The sequence below is a fragment of the Xiphias gladius genome, chromosome 8 (genome assembly GCF_016859285.1).
Source record: "Xiphias gladius isolate SHS-SW01 ecotype Sanya breed wild chromosome 8, ASM1685928v1, whole genome shotgun sequence".
NCBI classification, from domain to species: Eukaryota; Metazoa; Chordata; class Actinopteri; order Istiophoriformes; family Xiphiidae; genus Xiphias; species Xiphias gladius.
In genome coordinates this window covers 14,005,297-14,026,710 of record NC_053407.1, presented here as the reverse complement: position 1 = coordinate 14,026,710, position 21,414 = coordinate 14,005,297, and the positions used below count along the sequence as shown (strand labels likewise).

The window sequence follows — 21,414 nt, the reverse complement described above, 5'->3', positions numbered from 1 at the left end:
GCTATGCATTTACTTAGCTTTCAAGTTAGACAAAGCAGTTTTGTATTTTTTATACATCATGTACTTTTTTTACTTGTCCCTTAATAAAAGTAATTTTGTGAGTTTTTCTGGAAGTATGGAGTTGCTGAATTTATTGGTATAAGGTGGGTGGGTGGATAAACATGAACTCAGTAGGAAGATCCAATTTCATTTAACTATAACAGTATGTTTGGAATGATTAACTTTATTTCCTCAAAAATAACTCATTACATGGCAGTGATATATCATTTGAGTATTAATGTCTGATATAAGGTAATATAAGGTAAAGGTAAACATACTGCATACAACATACAGCCCAGTGAGAATTTTGTTCACATGTACCTCACACTACTCACTTTATTTTAGGGCAATGACACTATTATCACTGACTGAAATTTAAACACAAAGAAATATGGATCTTTTATAAACTTTCAGGGTACTGCTAACTTTTCTTACCTTGCATCTAACAGTGTCCATGAAAAAACTATAGAGAGATTTGTGTCTTATGTCATTTTGAAAAAAGTTTGGTAACTCTGTGAATTAAAATAAGAAAGAAACGGGAGTTTGTTCTGACTTATACAACATCCTATTGGTTCCTGTCCAGGATCCAAATTTTGAAAATTGGACATTTGAAAATGACCAGTGGGCCTTGAAGGCCATGGACTAAATTCCCACACCACAGGTGCAAAACTGTCCTCTCCTCTTTAGGCTTTAGAAACTTAGCAGTTATGTTTGAAAACACTGATTATAACCAGGAGAACTAAGAAAATAGAGTTTTTTTTTTTTGTTTGTTTGTTTTTTTTAAAAACAAATGATCAAAGTATGTATATTCAAGTAGAATATAGTAGGAAATCAAAACATCCATTATTTTGGATAACATTGCATACACTTCGAAATTATAATTTTGAAAATTATATGCTTTTTCATTTGTTTAACAAAAATACCTTTAGTTTTTTATTGATATTTATGTGTGTATTGGTCTGAGGCATTAGTTTTTACTCTTGTTATATAATTCAAGAAAGACAGAAAGACAGTAATATAACTAAATCACATTTGTCAACGAAGTACATTTGTAATTTGTGCAGTTTTAAATAAAGAAAATAAAAAGAAATAGAACGGAAAAAAAGCACCGGAAACGGTGGTCCTATGACAGGAAGTTAAAAAAAACCCGGATATGCTTTGTTTTTGTTTTCCAGCCAGCTGTCAGGTGTACCTTTAGGCTGCAGATGTAGTTTAAATCTGTTATTTAAACAGGCAGAGATCGACAAACAACCACCGTTGGACCAGAGGTGGGTAACTGGGATGTTGTTGCCCCGCTTGTTTTCTGTTTTAGCTTGCAAGCTAACGGTGTAATCAAGGAGTCGTCCAGGCGGATGAACTGTTAAAGTTAAATAAAGTTAATCATCGATACAACCTGCTGCAATTAAAATATCTCAGAGAAAACTAACAGTTGGAGTTGAATGTCCCTAGAGAAGATGTTAATAACGTTACTGAATCTAACTAGCTGTTAATGCAGACATCAGATCATTAAGCTTCGGTTCTTGTTTTCAGTGCTCTAATGTTGTTAATCTTTGTGAATATTATACTACTCGCACATTTATGAATACAAGTTTGTATTCGCAGCTTTTTCGTTTTGATCTTCATTATGGTGGAGCCCACAGCATCCGGCGTGTTCTGTAGCAGGATGCTGAGCATGGTCAACTCTGAGGATGTCAACGCCATCATCCAGGCTCAGAGACACATGTGAGTGTCATGCTCTGATTAGCTTCGTGTGGCTTATCTCCTTCTTCATATGACTAAGTATGAAATGTTGTGCTATTTGGTGAAGGTCAGTCAGTCAGTTGTCTTCTATATGACAGTGGTGCTGCCACGCGCTTCGCTCCTTGTGAACTGGCACCTGAAGGTTCTTGTTGCTTTGCTGAATTATTGTGGAAACAGGCTTGACCGCTTTGAGAAAACCAACGAGATGCTGATCAACTTCAATGGGCTGTCTAACGTGCGCCTGCAGCAGATGAACGAGCGCTTCCTGCTCCACACCCGCACCCTTGTGGAGATGAAGAAAGATCTAGACAGCATCTTCAGAAGGATCAGGTAAACATTACACCACCAGTGCAAACATATGCACACAGAAAACACAACCTCTGATTATTCATCTCCCCTGCTTCTCCAGGACGCTAAAAGGGAAGATTGCTAAGCAGTACCCAGAAGCTTTCAGCAGTAAGTTACCATTTTTCTGTAATTATCATTTCATAACCCCAGTGAACTTTCCCCAAAATTAGCTCGTCTAAATGTCATGTCTAAAATATCTGTTGTTTTTTTTGGGCAGATATCCATGAAACGCAGATCCTGGAAGACGATGATGAGTTTGACCCAGTTCCTCGCAGTTTTGCCGGGGCAGTTACAAAAGCCACCTCAGAGCAGAGCACAGAGTCATGTGACACAAGTCCAGATGTGATCTCACCCACTGTGAGCAGATGCTCAGAAGATCTCAATCAAGAGCCGCCCGACACGCCCACCTCCGATGTCCTAGAGACCGGCGTCCTACGGGACGAAGGTCCTGACTCTGTACCTGTAGAATAGAGCGGACAGTTTGTGAACGGATTTCAGTCACTTGAAACTGAGCTTCGTCCTTAAAACTATTTTAGAGGGAGATCATGTTGTATATCTGAGTCTGTGTTGGCCTCTACAATATTTCCTGACTTTTCCAGTCATTAATCTATCTGTTGGAAAGAGCATCAAAGCCTTAATGTTAGAGGTGGCTGTGAACTGTCTATGAGTACCCTGGATATTTGTTGTCATGCTTATTTGTCCAACGCCTGCACAGCACTAAAACAATGCAGATAATACTTGAAGTTGTATAGTATCTCACTGTAGATATATCTGTCTTATTGACAGTAAACCTGAGCAAAAGCCCTCACTCATTATGTGATTATGAGCATATTTCGTTTGTTTTTGGGTTTTAAGAGATGCACACCTGACTGAGAGAAGAAGTCTCTTATCATGTCTCTCGTGATTTATGATACTTGAAAGACAAAGGTTAATGTTCTCAACCTGAATAGTAGTAGTTAGGTTTTATGATAGTTACTGCTGTTATTCTGGCACTATTAACAACATTGTCATATTGCAGCATTGTTACTCTTTGGATCCCTGTTAAAACTAGGGGTATGAATGATTTCATCAGCATTGAATCTGATACTTTACTGAACCCTGCCAAGCAGTTCTCTCCTTTTTTCCCCCCTCCATCGCAGGGAGACCGGATTTTAGCTTAATTGTCAGTTATCTGTGTCTCTGGCGCTGTCAGGGATTCAGCAAACAAGGACACATTAGATTTGCTGTAAAAGCTGGAGACCAGGATGTGTGAGTGAACTCTGCTACGTTGCTACCTATTAAAGAGGAAGTTTTGGTTTAAAGGGGAAAATCCAGCTTAAAATGGACTTCATCTGTTATTTCTGTCATATTTTTACATCTCAATTTTAATTTGTGGATTAAAAAAAAAAAAAAAAAGTCCTTGAAAAGCACAGACAGAGTATAGTGATGAAATGTTGAAGCCGCTCCATAAAAAGAGAGAAATAAAGCAACTCCTAGCACATTGTGTGTTGCTACATGTTACATGGTTATGGACATGGGTAAAAGTCACAGCTGTCAATCCTACATTCACATAAAACCAGTTTGGATATAATATTGCAGTCAAATATTGTATGAGCCCTGATAGGCAGACATTAATTCAGTTTTAATGGATAAACTACCGAAATGTCACCTGTTAATATCACCAATTAATATCTTCACACTCTGATTCCATAGGGAGACAGCTGTGTTTGTGTTTGTATTGACTATATTGTCCAAAATCAATCGAATAATATAGATTTATTTATACAGAATTTTCCCTTTAAGTTAAAATTAATGTGAGAATTGTGATTGTTAGTTGATAAATGTTTTTGGCTCAAGTGTATGAACAGTATCTTTGTCCTTTAATTTTATTAAAAAAGAAGTGTGACTGACAGCCATGCTATTACCACATTTGATAAACAATCTGTTTTGGTCCTTAAATTCAGTAGAAAATAAAACAAAGATCCTAAGAGAAAGAAAGTAGATTTTAAAACAACACTTAAGTGGCCAGAATGGTGCAGGCTGGTGTAGGCCCCCTCACAATGTTAAAGACATAAAGACAATATATAGGATAAATTCAGGGTTGGAATACCAATTGGGCAATGCTGGCAACTGGTTTCCCAGTACGCAAAAGCCCCAGGTTCACTGTGTGGCAACTGGTTTGTTGTAACATAATTAATTGTAACTTTGTTTTGGGAATATGGCAGTATGGACTGCTAAGGCAAAGGAGTTGAGGGCGGATAAAGTTCTTCTGTATAGTCTAGCCCTGGAAGAGTCTAAATATTCACTCTGAGTTTGTTTTAAGAAAAAAAGTTTGTATTTAGTATTGGCACTATGCAATATGGTTGCTCTATGCTAAAAGAACAAGACTGCTATACTTAATGGCATCTACACGCCCAGAGGACGATCATTTTATAATCCATTCATGGGGCCCTGTGATATTCCAGCTGAGGAACACTGTACACAAAGCACAGATGAGGAGAGAAACGGGTCCGGCAGCTCATTTTGCCCTCAACATTGAGTAGGAGCTGATCCTTAAATGTGCAAAAATCAAATTACCACAAAGAGATTGCCTAAGGATATTAAAAGTAAATGCAATACAGGGTCTGGGGCCCTGGGCAGGTACCTGCTTTGCCCAGTTGGTGATCGAGTCTTGGCTAGATCAAAAGCTTTTACCAAACTCTTCATATATGATAATATACCACAACACAGTTGTGGATCACACCCAGTCGTCAGTTTATTAGGTACACCTAGCTAAAACCAATGCAGTCAAATACAACAGTCCTGCAACAAATCCAACCTCCGTTATTCTTATAATGTTCAGTTTTTGTTGAAACTATGGATGTAGTCTGTGGTGCTGTGGAACTGCATTGCGTTATGGTGACAGGTGTTCCAGGGTAGGCTAAACAACACACACACACACACACCGTTGCATAATTCAACACTGTTTAATGTTATGTTATATGTTGACATCTCCAAATAAAGTTGCTTTCAAAAAATAGAGCAAAAAGAAGAAGAAGAGGACTGCGAAAAATGTAGACTCCAAGACTCGGGAATAGGCAGCAATAACCCCCCGTTTTCATATTTAAATAATTTTAAACGTTTTTAAATCGTGTTTTAAACCGTGTTACCAACTTGTAACGAACCGTAGGAGGGCGCTGAGTCCGAATGGGAGCAGCTTTTTTCCCCCCCAGACAATGGGGTCAAACGACACAGTAGCTAACCCTGGGCCCCAACGCACTCACCGGATGTTGTGGGTTTGGGAGTCCCTTGACATTTAGCTTTGACAAGAAGCACTTTAACTGACGGTACAATAACGTTTTTATTTTGTTTGTTGGTTTGTTTCATTGTGACCACAGCCACGTTTTAGCCTGCGAAACCTAGCTGACGCTCACGGGTTAGCTCGGAAGTTGTCACGGTCAACGTCAGCACGGAGAAGACGAACGTGAAACTGAACGTCAGTCACGGCTCAACTGTCGCCCCAAACACCCAAGCCGTCGGAAAAGGTCCGCCTTATGAGGCTGTTCACCTGAAGTTGTACTGCCCCTCGCTGCCCCTGCCGCTACTCCTAAGATGAGGAGGCTGACCAAGAAGAAGGCTCTGACTCTGGTGAAGGAGTTGGACGCCTTCCCCAAAGTTCCCGAGAGCTACGTGGAGTCCACGGCCAGCGGTGGGACAGGTACGAACGCCGCAACAAACACAGCTGTAGCATTCGTGGAGTAACTTGATTGTGACCACAGTGACTCGTGTTGGTGCTCTCTGCAGTGTCTCTGATAGCCTTCACTCTCATGGCTGTACTTGCTTTCCTGGAGTTCTTCGTGTACAGAAACACATGGATGAGGTATGAGTATGAGGTGGACAAAGACTTCAGCAGGTGAGAGCCAAAGATGTGATGATTGTGCTTAAAATCTCCGTCGCAGCTTTGTGCTAGCTAAAACTAATGTCGTCTAATACAACAGCCCTGCAATAAATCCCACCTTCGTGATCGTTATAATGTTCAGTTTTTGTTGAAACTGTGACAAAGAGACGCTGGTTTAACCTTGTGAACGTTTTGGAGGCTGTAGGTTGTGCTGCTTAACTGTATTACATTATGCAAAGAGGTGTGTGTGTTTTTTAGCCTACCCTCATTGATTTGAACGGGATGGGCAAAATAATAGGAACACCTGTCAAAATAACGCAATGCAGTTCAACAGCACCACAGAGTACATCCACAGTTTCACCAAAAACTGAGCATTAAAGCTATCATTGAGGTGGGATTTATTGTAGGAGTGTTGTATTAGACAGCATTAGTTTTAGCTAGATGTACCTAATAAACTGACAACTGATGTTCTGCATCCGCTCATTTACAGTAAACTCAGGATAAATATCGACATTACAGTTGCCATGAGATGCCAGTGTAAGTACAAAAAATTTCGATTTTTCTCCGTATCTCAGCTCTATTAAGAAAAAAGCGCTCATTCGTATTTGGTTGAGAAAGTCATTCTTATGTGTTTTTAATTTGTATGTATGCATGAATCTAGATATAGGTGCAGATGTCCTGGATCTGGCAGAGACCATGGTCGCATCTGACGGCTTAAAATATGAACCAGTGAGTATGAACTCCTATAATTAATTTAGGTTCAGCTTTTTTATACTTGTCTGACAATTTTTTTAAATTTTTTTTTATTTTTTATAACATTTTAGGTCAACTTTGAACTCTCACCACCGCAAAGATTATGGCACATGTAAGATTCCAATTAACTTGTTGTACCTATAATATCTAGAACGCTCCCTGAAGGAATATGGTGACATTTTCACTATAATATGTTACATATGTTCAGCAAGGAGTTGTCTTTTAGTGGCAGATAATGCATGGTCTATGGTCTCTTTCTCATTGGTAGCAACTAATGATTATTTTCATGATTAACAATTAATTTGGCAATTATTGTCTTGATTAATAGATTCATCTTTTAGTCTCTTAAAATGTTACAAAGTAGTGAAAAATGACCATTGCCCATGGACCAAGGTGATCTGTTTAAATGGCTTCTTTTAATGGACAAACCAAAACCCAACAATATTGATGTTATTATCGTATATGATAAAGAACAGCATCAGATCCTGACATTTGAGAACCTGGAGCCAGAGGGCGTTTGACATTTTTGCTTGAAAAGGACTGTAATGATTAATCGATAATTTTCAGTTGATCAACTAATCGATTAATCTATTAATTGTTGCAGCTCTAGTTAAGTTATAGCACTGTTAGTAAATCTAAAGGACACTAAAAGGTATTTGCTACCTATACAAACCAGTACACTCATTGGTACAAAATGGTTTTAACTGATTTATACTGATTTTTACATTTCAAATGTTTAATCCATTGAATTGGTTTTGTCTCATTCCAAGTGAGTCATTGTTTTCCTAACTTTTCTGTCAGGACTCTCCTGCACATTCAGGAGCGGCTGAGAATGGAGCACTCTCTTCAGGATGTACTCTTCAAGGCCGCAATAAAAGGAGCTCCTCCTGCTCAGCTTCAAAGGTACAGGAGCCAAAAAATATGCTGCTTTCTGTTTGGAGTTGAGAGAGGGTTGAAAATATGACTGCAGTGATAAACCGGAAAGTTTTCAACCTCCCATATACTTGTTGCGCACAGTGAGGACAGGCCCGCTTCCCTCAGTGCCTGCAGGATACATGGACATCTGTATGTCAACAAGGTGGCTGGAAATTTCCACATTACTGTCGGCAAGTATGTGTCCGCATGATTATAAACATGCTCTTAAAAATGAGACATTTCGCATCTGACATAAGATAAACGTAAGGATTAGACCTGAGCATGTCCTGTCATTCTGTTGTTTTGCTCTTAATTCTAAAATATTGTAAAGTTAGATACAGAGAGCAGAAACTTTTGACCCCTCCACAGGTCCATCCCACATCCCAGAGGCCATGCCCATCTAGCTGCTCTAGTCAGCCACGACAGTGAGTTTATTAACTTTTTAACGAAACCTTGTTCTACACGTATGTTCTTTATGTATGTTCTCATACTTTGGCCATATTGCGATGATTTTCACACTTGTATATTAGAGTTGTGGTTGCTGTGACGTATGAAATGTTGAAGATAACTGATTTGACTCGGTATTGTGCTACAGCTTATAACTTTTCTCACCGGATCGACCACCTGTCCTTTGGAGAAGCGATCCCTGGGATTATCAGCCCACTGGACGGCACAGAGAAAGTCTCTGAAGAGTGTATGTCTGTGCTGTCAGACACAAATCTGTTTTTGTCTTAATTTATGCTTGATAGGTTTTTTTTCCGCTGACGGATTTTTGATCTTTCTCTCCAGCCAACCACATGTTTCAGTACTTCATCACCATCGTGCCAACCAAGCTGAATACCTACAAGGTCTCTGCTGACACACATCAATACTCAGTCACTGAACGGGTACGTTTTAATTTTGCTAATGTTTGTATATGTGTGTAGTATGATGTCTGTCAGTACAGTGAAAGTGTTTGTATTCCTGTTGTTGTTCGGCAGGAACGAGTGATAAACCACGCAGCAGGCAGCCATGGAGTCTCAGGGATCTTTATGAAGTACGATATCAGCTCACTAATGGTCAAAGTCACTGAGCAGCACATGCCCCTCTGGCAGTTTCTCGTCAGACTCTGTGGCATCATTGGAGGCATTTTCTCTACCACAGGTGGATAAACTCTTGTAACTGGTAATATTTTTCACCGAGTGCCAGATGCATATTTAAAAGGACCACACTGAAGGTTTTTTTGTTTTCGCTCGCACTTTTAAGAGCTGACCGCTTTTAGATCAAAGTGTAACAACATTTTTAGATTGCTTTCCTGACTTCTGGGCAACCATTGAGTGTTTTAAATTGATTACTTAAACTACAGTATGAAAATCAACTTGCAGGGACATAAAACATGGTAAAGATAAGTACTCCATCACAGTGAACATTTACTTAACTTTATTTATTTATTTATTTTGTGAAAGTAATGCTATTGTTGCAAGGTAATGCATTGGTAAGCAGAGACTGTTTGGGAAAGTCTTCTTAGGTACATTTGTGGATGCTCTAACATCTGAGTCAGCTGGCGTACAGTAATCTATGCTTTTAAAGCAGTAAAACTACCCATCCACATTAACAGTGTCCATGTTTGCTTATTATTTATCAAAGTATTATTTATGTAGATTAGACTTTCTGACATAGCTCTCGAATCCAACGCTTTGCTGTTGCCAACTCGCTAATCCTGGACATTAGAGCTTCTTACACGCACCTGAACACATTAAAAAGAGAGAGTTTTTAAAAGCAGTCCCACAGCATCAGCATACATACACGTCTAACAAATTCACTTTTCATACTCATATGAACTGAAAACAACTGCCTGAAAGGCCACTTCATTTACCAGTTAAAGCAGGACTTAAAACCTTTACATTTATCTGATCTTGTCATATAGTGTAAGAAATGGTTTTAAAATTACTTTTTAAAGCTTGGCTGCTGGATTTCTCACAGAAATATTGAGGATTATTGGAGGGAGTGATGAGTGGATCATTATTTGGTGATGGAGTAACTGGCAGAAGAATAGAATAATAATTATATAAAATAAAAGCCACAGCCAACACACTTTTAAGCTATTTTCACCTCATCGGAGCAACAGCATTTCAAAGTTGGCTCTTTTTCTCACTTGCAGGTATGCTCCATGGTATGGTTGGCTTCTTGGTTGATGTGATTTTCTGTCGTTTCCAAATGGGAATCTACAGACATCTTAAGGTAAACAAATCCATGATTGTAAACCTTGCAGGCAGAGTATTCGATTTAAATGAAAACCTACTTGCACATTGACGAAAGCAATTTAACTCTCTTTTGGTGTTGTCATTATTCTTCTTTCTCAGGAGGCTCCTCTGAATGTGCAGGAAAACAGTGAGACGCCAGTTCCTACAGAAAATTACTCTCAACAATGAGACGACAACAACAACTCGGCTGTAGCAGTGAGATGCTGGAAAACTGTTTACAAGTTGTTTTATTATAAAATGTGTCTCTGCTTTGCTTAAAAATGTGTAAAGATTTTTATCTTTTTTAAAATTTTTATTGGATGGGTGCAGGATTCAAACATAACCGTTTATCCACCTGGGAAAGATTGTGATCAATACATCCACTGATTTTCTGTCACTTTCACTGGAAGGCTGCACCAGGACTGAAAGGCAGAAATGATTTCCATCATTATTGTAGGTCTGACTTTGTTAAATAGACCCACACAGATGCTTTCACTTGTTCCTGGCTAATTGGACCTTTTCTCTGGGTCATATTTTCATGTATACACTTGATTGACAGGTTAGGTTTAAACCTGTGGAAAAAAAGGGGACATTTTTCTGAGTCTTTTATTTAGTTTGGTTACTCCCAGCATAGCTCTGCTCTATTTCAAGCCGAAAAGAGGTCAGCTACAATAAAGGAACAACCTGTGTGGGTGTGTAGGGCCTTTTGAGAGGGGAGTTGTCTGAAGAGACTATAAGGATTTTAAATGGTTCCTCAAGCGTGCCTGTGTGTAAGTGATTGTTGAAAATATGAGGTGCGTTTGTTAAATAAAATCCACTTTCAACTGGTATATATATATATTTAAACTCTGGTATAGTCTCACATATAGCTGCAGCTAACAATTAATTTGACGAATGATTAGAATGTCAATTGATGTTAGGTCTATAAATCGTCCAAAAATTTGTTGAAAATCACCAAATGCCCATCACAACTTTCAAGAGCCCAAGGTGACATCCTCAGTGCTCCTTGTTTTGTCCAACTAACAGTCCAAATCACTAAAATATTCAAGCTAGGATTATATGAAACATAGAAAAGAAACAAATATTCACAGTTGAGATGATGGAACCAGAGAATATTTAACACTTTTGCTTGGGCGAAAAAATGGATACCATTGATCGATTATCAAACTTGTTGCCCATTAATTTTCTGTCAGTTGATTAGTTGACTAATTGTTTCAGCTCTAGTCTCACCACGGTGGTTATAAGTAAAACAATCTCTAGAAGAGAATATTTTACACCATGTCAAGAGTTTATTTGACAGTATTTCAGAATATCTTTCAGTAAACAAGTTTTTTGTTTTTTAGCAAAATGTAATATATCAGTACTGTCGCATTTCATAAAAATAGTTGTTCACGTCTTTGAAACTACAGTATCAATGATACAGTAAACCATATTTGTAGGAATACAGCTGTACAAGGTGAATAGTACACAATTAACACTACACAGTTATACTTGATCTCAATGGGGATTTATGAACGTGCCTTCCTTCACAGGTTCCAATAAAGCGTTTTTTTTTTTGTTTCTGTATACAAAATCACTCACAGCAGGCAGGGGACGGCCTGGATGGAGACAGAGGGCTAGATGACATATTCTTTCACCTACGTACAGTAAACACATTTCTACAGCCTAATGGCATGTTCTCATGCTCCTCACTAACATGTTAATCAGTTTATCACATGAACCATGAGGCTCAGAAACATCCAGACCATATGTTTTACCCAGAAACCACTGCAGGTCAAATTCAGTTCTGCTGATGCTTTATGCACAAGGTCTTACTATCCCAGTCTGCAGGTGCATTGTCTCGCTGAGAGCAGTTTGGTACAAAGTACAGCTTGGATCTGCCATCATGCTGCATTCATTCAGTCCCATTGTCACATTGCATTGTGATTTTTTTTTTTTTTTTTTTTTTTTTTTTAAACTTATGGTATTCCAGTACTCAGAAGCTCTGGTGGTTTAATTTTAATGTGAGCAAACATCTTGTTCAGAGAAATGGATGATATCAAAGTGGATAAATGAAGAAGGATAGTGACTTCCTCTGTGGTGTCTCCGTTTATTAGCAGCATGCCTCGACTCTGCCAGTGACCAAACTTGGTGATCGAATAGATGTTTTAATGCGTTTATGTTTCAAAGATCATCTGTCACCGTCACTGCCTGCAAACATGTGGAAAAGACAAATAAAGCTGAAATGAAAGTCATCTGACACAACAGAAACCATGGTCCACTTAGATAATAACCCTGTCTGGATAAAGGTTCACGGCTCGACTCTCCCAAGTGACTCTCTAAGAAGAGGATCTAATGCTACAGGCTACATTTTATGACCTCTTCAACACTAGGGGACATGGGCAGTTGTTGACATTGATAAGCTATACAGCTGAGAGTGCATCAAGATAACTGTATATACTGTTTGGTGTTAAGTCCGAAGAAAACAGGCTCCACAACTCAACAGTTTGCTGATTTGTGTGCACGGTTACCGACACCTGTTTTGCATTCAGCTCCTAAAACGAACCACAACGGCAACAGCTCTGCATTAGTTTGAGTAAGGCACTCCGCCCCACCTCATAACCATCGGCCTCCTCTTCCTCACACCGATGCCCCTCTCCCACAGTGATGTGGTACACTTAGCACAGTAAAAGGCATAGAAATGGGAATTATAGACTGGACATAATTTTTCTGTTGAGCATCAAATGAATACAGCACAGCTTATAATTCTGCACATTGACTACATGGTTGACAGAACAGTATGAGTTCTTACTAAGCCAACTGTTGTCAGCCACTCAAAAGTTCAATTTGATGAAGAAAAACATTGTCTCTGTCTCACATGAGTACCAACTGGTCAGCTCCACAGAGGATATCCTCTCCATAATTTACCTCCTATTGACATGTGAGTCCCTGTTTAATGACATGGTGGTTTATATCCATGCACACAACCACTGCATCCCTCAGAAGTCTGGGTTTGGTCGCAGTCTTTGATATGTAGTTCTAGACGAGGCCATGGAAATAGTGATCCTAAAATACTGTCCTGGTGTTTGTTTTCTCTTTTCTTTACAATGTTTCTAACTACAACACGGCCTCAAAAAACACCAACAGTTATGTTTTTGAGTTTACCAAATGTACATATTTTTCACATCTTTACATTTACAGTATATGATATATCGGTAGGCGTGTGAGAGCTTAACATATGTCGGGTTAACCAGGCTGTCACTTGGGTCAGTGCCATGTCCTCCAGGAGTTTCAGTGTCACTTCCTCCATCTGACAGATTTGTGGTCTCATTCTTCCCACTGCACAGAGAAAATGGAGCAAAAGTAAACCTCTTGGATGTACATATGTCTCTCTCTTGTGAGGAACCTTGTTCCATCTGAAGTTATGTTGCACTAATCAATCTGAGCCAGACAGGGTCAGAAAACTATGTTTCAAAAGCACATCTCCACTCAGAGTCAGACATCGTTGCTCCATCTGTGATCGGAACATCAACTGTCGCATCTGAGGGTCCAAAATGCTTTCATACTGAGTAGTCTCCATCAGGTTTTATAGTGTATGTTACAATAGCCGTTAAAGTTCTTCTGTTTTTTAAGGTGGTGGGTGTAATAATCATCTCATGAGAACGAATGAAACAAAACATGATTTCACAAGTAGATGGAGAAGAAAACAGGACAGAAAGAAAGAGCAAGGGAAATTTTTCTCAAACATCTGATGGTGAACTGAAAGAGGAGCCAGACAGTGCGATCCAGTCCAAACCAGCTAGATCCATTCTACCTGCTTACTGTGGAGGTCCAGGACCTCAGGGTGCCAGGCAGTTTATCAGACCCCGGGACATTCCAGGGCCCAGGGGAGGCAGCTGCGCTCCTCGCAGGAGGATCTTCCACAGTTTTAGAGGGGCAGCAGAGCCCACTGTGGCCGCTGGCCCTCTCATCTTCTTTGGAGAACAGACCTCTGGACACCAGCCTCTCCTGGAGGCTGACATGTCCATCTCCACTGGCCAGAGAGGCTACATTTGAATTCACATTCACATATGTGTCCCAGGGCCAGACAGTGCTCATCGCCTGTGTGTGCAGGCCCTTTCTCTCACAGCAGGGGGAGCAAGCCTCCCTCTGCCTCTCTCGTCTTTCAACGGACCTCCCCAGGACAGCTTTGGGAGGCAAAATCCGATGCTGTCTGTCGCCTGGTCCACAGTCCACTTCTCCAGACCCCTGAGGGGTTCCCTGCCCCCTGATGACACACTTCTGCTGGGTGGACCTGCCACCTGTAGCCCCTCTAATGGAGCTGTGGTCTGTCAGCTGGGGAGGTTTGTCTGCCATGCACACTGTGGCCTCTAGAGGGAACTGATGAGGGGAGTCTGGGGCTGAGGCTGGATGGGATGAGAGCAATGGATTTGGGTGGGGTCCGAGGGTCACTTCCTGCAGGGCAGAGTGGGCTGTAGAAAGGGGATCCCAGGGGCCGGGACAGTCTGTTGGGGAGGAAAAAAAAGCACTCAGGTGGACTGAGATGAAAAATGAGTGGCACAACCAGCATGCACATGCATACAAAGAGGAAAAGAAAGAGGAGAGGAAAAAGCTGAGAGAGAAAGAAAGATGTACACAATAACACAGTGACACACCACATCCTGATATAATGTCAGGCAAACTTACATGCAAATGAATTGTGAGAGCAGCAAACACTTGACCATGTAGGCCTCTTTGCTGGTATGTTACACCTAAAGTCTACACTACACAACCCGTACAGACGCAGACATGTGCGACGGGATTTACTCAGTGCCTGAAAACAATTGAGATATGTGTAGTTATGTGAGAGACTGATCCTGAGCAGACGTATTTCACACGGTCCACTTCAAAGCCCTCTTCAGGATGAAACAATTTCATCTGAAGAATCACTTCAAAACCACATTGCTCTTTCACTACAACACACGTAAGCACCTGCGCGCACATACACACACGCACTGAGATACACATATGGCTGCTGTCCCATGCATAAACTCATGAGCATGCACACACGAATGCATGCCTAGAGCACATCTACAGAGCACACAGATTAATCAGTACGGAGAGAGAATCGTGCAGTTTTTCACAAACCGTGTCTTTAGAGTGGCCCATTAGGAAGAAATAGGGGGAGCTTAGTGTGTCACCTTTCATGCACATGGAGAGGTTGGAAGGTACCATTCCTGAGGGAAGGCAAGTAAAAGCCTATACCAATCATTAGACTTAAAGCAGAGGGGTGACAACACACGAAGGCCGGAGAGCAGGTTATAATTCTACTGTTCAAAAAAGTTTTTCACATAAAGGCAAGTTTAAATTCAGACGACAGATTAGAAGAATAGAGAGGAGTAAAATGCAAAAAGATAAAAATGCATGTTAATATGTTCTCGAGTAAAACATATAGCATTTGCAGGAAAAAGCCATTCTGGTTAAAAAACAGTAATGTTGAACCTCAAACAATGAATCTCTAGTATGAAAGTGAGAAAGATCAGGTGAGAGACAGATGAGAGAGACAGAGAAGAACGGGCTGGACATTTAGAGACATCAGTTTGTGTCAGGGAAACCCACCATATTCTGGCACCTGTCCTGTGCCTCTCTTTAGCAGCAGCCTGACCCGCCTGCCTCCTGCCTTAATGAGTTCAATGGCACGGGCGTGAGTCATATCCCGAGTGCTGTCCCCGTTAATTTCTATGATCTGATCCCCCACCTGGAGGGGACACACAGAGGACAGGGTCGATTTCTATCAAACTGTGTTTATCCGTGGAAAGTGGACTTTTCTACACAACCACTGTGTCCACCGGAGCAACGTAGGAATAAGCACCACTTAGTGCCATGTTCAGATGTACTTCAACAGGAGTTGCTGAGGGTCACAGAGTTCACATGCACTTACTCACTTTCCCCCTTTCCTAACCTGTGAGCTATACCTGCCCCATGAAGAAGATGGGACAGACAGTAAAAGAAATAATTTAATTAACAAAAGGAAAAAGTGAAATATAATAAGCACAGCAGAACAACAGCAGAAGTGCTGTCTTTATTTTTGAAAAGCAAATATTCATGCTGTGTTAAATTTTTACACCATCTTTAAATCCAGTGATCTATCACACACACAAGCATGTTATGTGATATTATTTTTGTTGGACATCAAGATAGACAAACTGGCATTTTTCTCATTCTCATTGCATGTTTGTGACTGGATTAATTACTCTTTCTACATTTCTTCAAAGAAAAAGGTGTTGTTCACGGACAGTTATTCGTATCATCTCCCGAATAACTTTTTAACTTCATAGTTTTTAATAATCTCTTCCATGTCATCTCACCCTCATCCTTCCATTACGTATGGCAGGACCATCCTCAGCGAGGCGCAAGACAAATAGGTCCATCTTGTACTCTCTGCCCCCGCGGATACTGAAGCCAAAACCTTTTGCACTTTTCTCCAGCTCCACTGTGAAGTAATCAAAGTCCTGCAGAACAAAATGTATGTTAATTGCAACAAACCTACAGCAATTAACTGTATATGACCATGCTGAAAACAAAGATTACAAATATCCTCTCCACAGTGTGGTGGCTTAAGTGCATACAAATAAATATGTAGACCTGATGCTCAAAACAGCGTCAGCATAGGCAGACCATTCTTGGTGTAGCTGTACCTGTGGTCTGAAGTCAGCAGGGATCCCCAGGGGGAACTGTGCAGCTGTAGGATGCTGTCTGAAATCCAGCAGACCAGGCGGGTGTCGGTAGTCCAGCGTTGGAGGCTGTCGATAATCAGTAACTGGTGGATGACGGTAGTCTACTGGAGGTTGCCTGTAATCAGTGAAGGGAGGATGGCGGAAGTCAGGTTTGACGTCCTGTCTGGCTTTTACCTCTGACCTGTCAGGATAAACAAACAGAAAAAAGAGCAGAGGGTTGTGCTATGATGGAGACAGCGTCGTTTTGAAGAAGCATAACGGAAGGAACTGTCCTATTGAACACGACCTCACGTCTCCAAGATATCTTGTAGAGATATGTACTGTATGTATACAGTAACATTTGACCTTAGCTTGCCATGTGAAGGACAAGAGTATAAGGATCACTGCGTGTGTGCATCCAAGGAGGCTCACCAGAAAAAGGATGGAAATATCACTCTCTGTTTTCAAACTTTTTTCAAGTTCCCACTTGTAAAATGGGCACAAATCCAGAGCTCCGGGAGTGCTTCTCTCAGTGTCTTGATCTGAGACTCACAGGCACACATACTCATCCATGCACGCACTCACACTTTCATAGCTTTGACAGGGAACAGGGCCTGATCGCTGGGTTCCTGCATTATAGAAGAGATACCTTAAAGTAAATTATTCACTGACGCTGTAAGAGCTAAGTGGTGTTACGCAACAAAGTAGAAACCAGCCTGAGACTGAGAGTCTGAGTTGGACGAAAGTTGTCTACAGTCACAGGTTTTCTCCTGAACGTACTAGCATGCAAGGAGAGGGTGGCACACTTTCATCTATATATACAGTTTGATATCTGTCGCCTCTGAAAACTCCTGCTCCTTCTTCCAGTCACCATGACACACTCCGTATAGGGAATCTCAAAAACGCTCGTGCTGAGTCCAAACTTAGCACATCTCTTACCTGCCGTCGTGGAGGTAGAGCTGTGGAGGGAGGCCAGAGGGCTGGGTGACCGGGCTATGCTGGGTTCCAGCTGCTGCAGGCTGAGAGGCTGCTGGTGCAGGAGGGCCGGTCACTGTTTGGCTTGTCTGAGCTGGTGTCTGGCCGGGCTGGACAGGTGCCTGACCTGGCTGAGTGGCCGTCTGGCCTGGCTGAGGAGCTGTCTGGCTGGGCTGGATGCCTCCTTGGCTTGGCTGGGCTACAGGGCTGGGCTGGGTCTGTGGGCTGTGTTTCTGGGTCATGGGGCTCTGCTTCTCTGAGCTGGGCCCAGAATGGGAACCTGTGAGGGACAGAAGGTGAGACAAAAGCTCACCCGGGTGGAAAGTGTCCAACTCTGGAGAGAGAGATTCAGAACAAACTGAAAAGAAAACATGCTCCGGACGCACAAGACTGCAGTACTGTTGTAGAATTTTCTGAAATGTATTTGAGAAAATAAAACAACAATTAGAGGACTCTAAAGTGTCTCAATGTCATCAGAGAAGGGTGTAAAAAATCTGGTTCTGCCTGAAAGTGTCATCATAATTTTTTGGTTTATTTAGAATTGCTTTGACTTTTTTACTTCAGAATACTTCGTATAATGCATTTTGTGTGTAACCTTCACATTAGCCAAGTAAAATAAAATATATTCATATTAGATGAAGAAAACTGACTTCAGGGAATTGTCTCATCAAATAAGAAGAGAAAACTGCAAGCTGCATCACAAAATTCACATTGAAAAATTTGATTCCATTTCACACACAAACACTTACCCTCCTCTGGTATGATGTGCAGTGTGACTGTTAGCCCAGCATCCTTAATGAGCTTGACAATGTCTGCGTGTGGCATGCTGATGATGGACTGTCCGTTCACAGCCAGGATCCGGTCGCCCACCTTCAGCTTCCCACATCGGTCTGCAGGGCTGCCCTCAATGATGCGTCCTATTTTATGTGGCACAGCTGGAAACAGGCAATAACAAGGTGGTTGTCAACACGAATTTTGAAGAAAGATGTCAAAACAGCACTGATAAAAGTCCATTTTAAAGTGGAGGGAATTACATTTTGAAATGTATTACAGTATGAGCCTCACCAGTCATTACTGTGGGACAGTGCAGCCACTTTTCAAAATCACAGTTATAAATATTTATAATGCCTTACGAAGCACTGTCACTGCACAGAAATACATTTTTCAAACCTTTAAAAAATGTTGACATTTTTTAACGTGAATAAATGCAGCAAAAAGAAAAATTTCACTTCAATGTAAAACATTTCTTGACGCACCAAGCGGTGAAAGAAATTTATATCAGTATTTTTTGAGTGCAATAGATGTTTCCTGTGACTGCATTGGCATTTGTGAAGGCTATATTAATATCTTCAGTGTGCATTATGTCCAAACTGACTAAAGAATCAATCAACAATCTGTTAAAAGATATCAGCTCTCTTTAGTGTCACCAAATTTAATGAAGCCGCAATTAAGATTTTTAAAGACTCTTTTAATACGACCTTGGCATGAAATTAAGACCAGTTTGGGAGCAAAAAATATATAAATAAATAAATATAATAATCTTTAAAAAAAAGTCAACTTAAATTTGATCCCAGCTAATGAAAGTTCTGAAACTATTGGATGGGATAAGAAACCCTACTCAAGTAAATTAATTGGTAAGGGACATGAAGCCCACTGGTCATTAGTAAAGCAGATACAATAGATATTATACTTCTGACCCTCTTTCTTGAGTCAACATGCAGTGACAAGACAACTTGTGTGGTAAAAAATCTGCTATTATAAATGCATTTAACATGGTTTAAATATATTTAAAACACTAAAATTGTACATTTTTACATTTTGTTTCACATATTCCCAAGGGCCACAGATACCATGTAGCACCTGAAAATGAAACACTACCAAAAACCCATAAACAATCACTCTAGGACAATCACCACAATTAGGTTCTTTGGTCATCAGGATTTATAAATAACCATTTGTGTTCAGCAACAACCTTTAAGGCTCCAGACAGAAACAACTCACTGATGACGGTGGCATTCTCCGGTCTGTTCAGGGAGCTGATGATGACGAAGCCGAAGCCCTCATTCTCCTTGCGGTGAATAACCACATCACTGGTTTGCAGGGCGGATCCCTCTGGAGGAGAGGTGGCAGCAGGGACTGCGACCGACGGAGGGCCTGAAGCTGAGGCTGCGTCGCTGCGTGGAGAGCTGTGTTGTGTCGACACTGAGCCAGGGCTGCGGCCGTTCACGGGACACGGTTCACCTGGAGGAAAGGAAGCAAGAGAGGAGATAAGATGAGTCAAAGCAGCAGCTCTACTACTGTAAAACACGGCCAGTTTGCTTTAGAGGCCATTTATTTAAAAGCTTGGTCTAAAATGAAAGCAGCTTTTCAGCTCTGCATGCAACAGCACACTTCTCTTCTTCCAGCATGGATTCTCTCTCAAGGTCAAACTTAGACTTAGTCTGTTTGTCATTTGACAGGTGTGACTCTTGTGTAACCACATGCCCTTGTGGTTGTACTGCATTTAGAAAGAAACACACCAAAGAGCCAGCTGCAGTGCTAACAGTGAACAAAGGATAGATATACAGTCAAGTCCCGAAGCAATTTGACAATTACACATTTTTTTTGTTCTCCAAGTTGAGCTTCAGCACATTCAAGTTGAATGGATACTACATTAAAGTGCCAAATCTCTGCTTTAATTTGAGTAGATTCAATGTAGAAAGAAATGAGTTGGAGATATAGCCCTTTAAACACTTAGTCTCCAAAGTTTAGGGGTTCAAAAGTAGTTGAACAGATACAAATAAAGTCAAACAAAATGATCATATTTAATACTTTGTGAAAAAACCTTTGCACTCAATGACTGCCTGAAGTCTTTGACCCACAGACATCAGCTCTTCCGGAGATTCAGTTGAGTCAGGCGGCTGAGGTTCAGAAGGTAGAGCAGATCATTCACTAATCGGAAGGTGGTTTCGATCCCTAGCTCCTCCAGTCTGCATGTTGGAGTGTCCCTGGGCAACATACTGAACCCCAAATATCATTATGTTTGAGTTTGTCTGTGAATGCGGTGTATGAATGTGTGTGAATGGGTGAATGTGGCAGTAGTGTAAAGCACTTTAAGTGGTCAATAAGACTAGAAAGCGCTATTTACGTTCAGTCCAGTTACTATTTACCACCTTCAGCTCTTGCTTGCTGTGGGTCTTTCTGCCTTTAGTCTGGTCTTCAGCAAGTCAAGTCGATTGAGATCAGGAGACTGACTCAGCCAGTCGCGGATATTCCACCTCTTCACCCCGAAAAGCTCTGGGGTTGTTTTTGCCATGGGTCTCATTATTATTTTATTTACTTGCATTGTCATCTCTTTACTCTTGACAGACAGTTCCACCTCAGTCCAAATGTCAACTCTCAACTCTAAGTCAACTCTGAGCCATGTGTGAGCTTTTTCTCTGCATGAACTAACGTTGAAACGACGCAGAGCTGCCAATGAAACATTTAGTGTTTAGCAAAGTGTCCAATTACTTTTGAACCCCTAAAATTTTGGCACCATTTGTTTAAAGGGCTATATCTCACATACAGTTCTTTCCATATTGATGTAAACCTACTCAAATCAAAGCTGAGACCTGGCACTTTAATGTAGTATCCATTATTTTATTTTGAATTGAATGTGCTGAAGCACAGTACCTGAAGAACAAAAAAAATGTGTAACTGTCCAAATACTTCCGGTCTCGGAATGATCTACTACCGCAAAAAAAGTGTGGGTGAGAAGTACACACTGATCCCACACACAGATTGCAATCATGTGAGTCCTGTGCAAGTAGTCTTTTTTAATTTGATGCCAGTGAAATGTGTAGCATGTTCTACAGTCTTGTTAAAGTGTGAAAAAAACAAAACAAAAACAACCCCCCACAAAAAAAACATG

General features: G+C 40.8%; 3 protein-coding genes across 10 annotated transcripts in view; 2 read left to right on the top strand and 1 right to left on the bottom strand.

Annotated features, from left to right (window-relative positions):
• Positions 1-1,174: 1,174 nt before the first annotated feature.
• Positions 1,175-4,029, top strand: kxd1 (KxDL motif containing 1). Of its 2 annotated transcripts, none has more exons than XM_040132931.1 (5): positions 1,175-1,307; positions 1,642-1,761; positions 1,957-2,109; positions 2,189-2,235; positions 2,345-4,028. In XM_040132931.1, exons 2-5 carry the CDS (start codon positions 1,664-1,666, stop codon positions 2,596-2,598), a joined length of 552 nt encoding a protein of 183 aa, XP_039988865.1. In that variant the 5' UTR covers positions 1,175-1,307; positions 1,642-1,663; the 3' UTR covers positions 2,599-4,028. The 2 variants fall into 2 exon arrangements, with proteins under 2 accessions (XP_039988865.1, XP_039988866.1); XM_040132932.1 differs by having other exon boundaries at positions 1,194-1,307; positions 1,629-1,761; positions 2,345-4,029.
• A 1,239-nt stretch (positions 4,030-5,268) lies between these two features.
• On the top strand, positions 5,269-10,915 carry LOC120792987 (endoplasmic reticulum-Golgi intermediate compartment protein 2-like). The gene is made up of 13 exons (XM_040132472.1): positions 5,269-5,803; positions 5,890-5,998; positions 6,474-6,520; positions 6,645-6,712; positions 6,808-6,848; positions 7,538-7,639; positions 7,754-7,846; positions 8,021-8,076; positions 8,247-8,345; positions 8,441-8,538; positions 8,632-8,794; positions 9,792-9,871; positions 9,994-10,915. The coding sequence occupies exons 1-13, from the start codon at positions 5,698-5,700 to the stop codon at positions 10,060-10,062; spliced, it is 1,131 nt and encodes a 376-aa protein (XP_039988406.1). The 5' UTR covers positions 5,269-5,697; the 3' UTR covers positions 10,063-10,915.
• Positions 10,916-10,960: 45 nt separating this feature from the next.
• Positions 10,961-21,414, bottom strand: part of LOC120792986 (membrane-associated guanylate kinase, WW and PDZ domain-containing protein 2-like) — a 69,187-nt gene continuing 58,733 nt past the window's right edge. For 4 of the 7 annotated variants that reach the window (XM_040132468.1, XM_040132469.1, XM_040132470.1 and 1 more), the window contains exons 16-22: positions 19,524-19,763; positions 18,272-18,457; positions 17,487-17,802; positions 16,530-16,749; positions 16,200-16,343; positions 15,451-15,589; positions 10,961-14,357 (exon numbers count right to left, since the gene is read on the bottom strand). In XM_040132468.1, coding sequence (XP_039988402.1) covers positions 13,663-14,357; positions 15,451-15,589; positions 16,200-16,343; positions 16,530-16,749; positions 17,487-17,802; positions 18,272-18,457; positions 19,524-19,763 — 1,940 coding nt within the window. In that variant the 3' untranslated portion in view covers positions 10,961-13,662. The remainder of the gene's footprint in view (positions 14,358-15,450; positions 15,590-16,199; positions 16,344-16,529; positions 16,750-17,486; positions 17,803-18,271; positions 18,458-19,523; positions 19,764-21,414) is intronic. The other 3 variants (XM_040132464.1, XM_040132465.1, XM_040132466.1) reach the window with 3 other exon arrangements.

Coding starts and splice junctions, on each gene's coding strand:
- kxd1 (XM_040132932.1), top strand. CDS start 1,664: ATGGTGGAGCCCACAGCATCCGGCGTGTTCTGTAGCAGGATGCTGAGC. Junction 1,762..1,956: donor ATCCAGGCTCAGAGACACAT/GTGAGTGTCATG, acceptor TTGTGGAAACAG/GCTTGACCGCTTTGAGAAAA. Junction 2,236..2,344: donor GTACCCAGAAGCTTTCAGCA/GTAAGTTACCAT, acceptor TTTTTTGGGCAG/ATATCCATGAAACGCAGATC.
- LOC120792987 (XM_040132472.1), top strand. CDS start 5,698: ATGAGGAGGCTGACCAAGAAGAAGGCTCTGACTCTGGTGAAGGAGTTG. Junction 7,847..8,020: donor TTCCACATTACTGTCGGCAA/GTATGTGTCCGC, acceptor ACCCCTCCACAG/GTCCATCCCACATCCCAGAG. Junction 9,872..9,993: donor GAATCTACAGACATCTTAAG/GTAAACAAATCC, acceptor CTTCTTTCTCAG/GAGGCTCCTCTGAATGTGCA.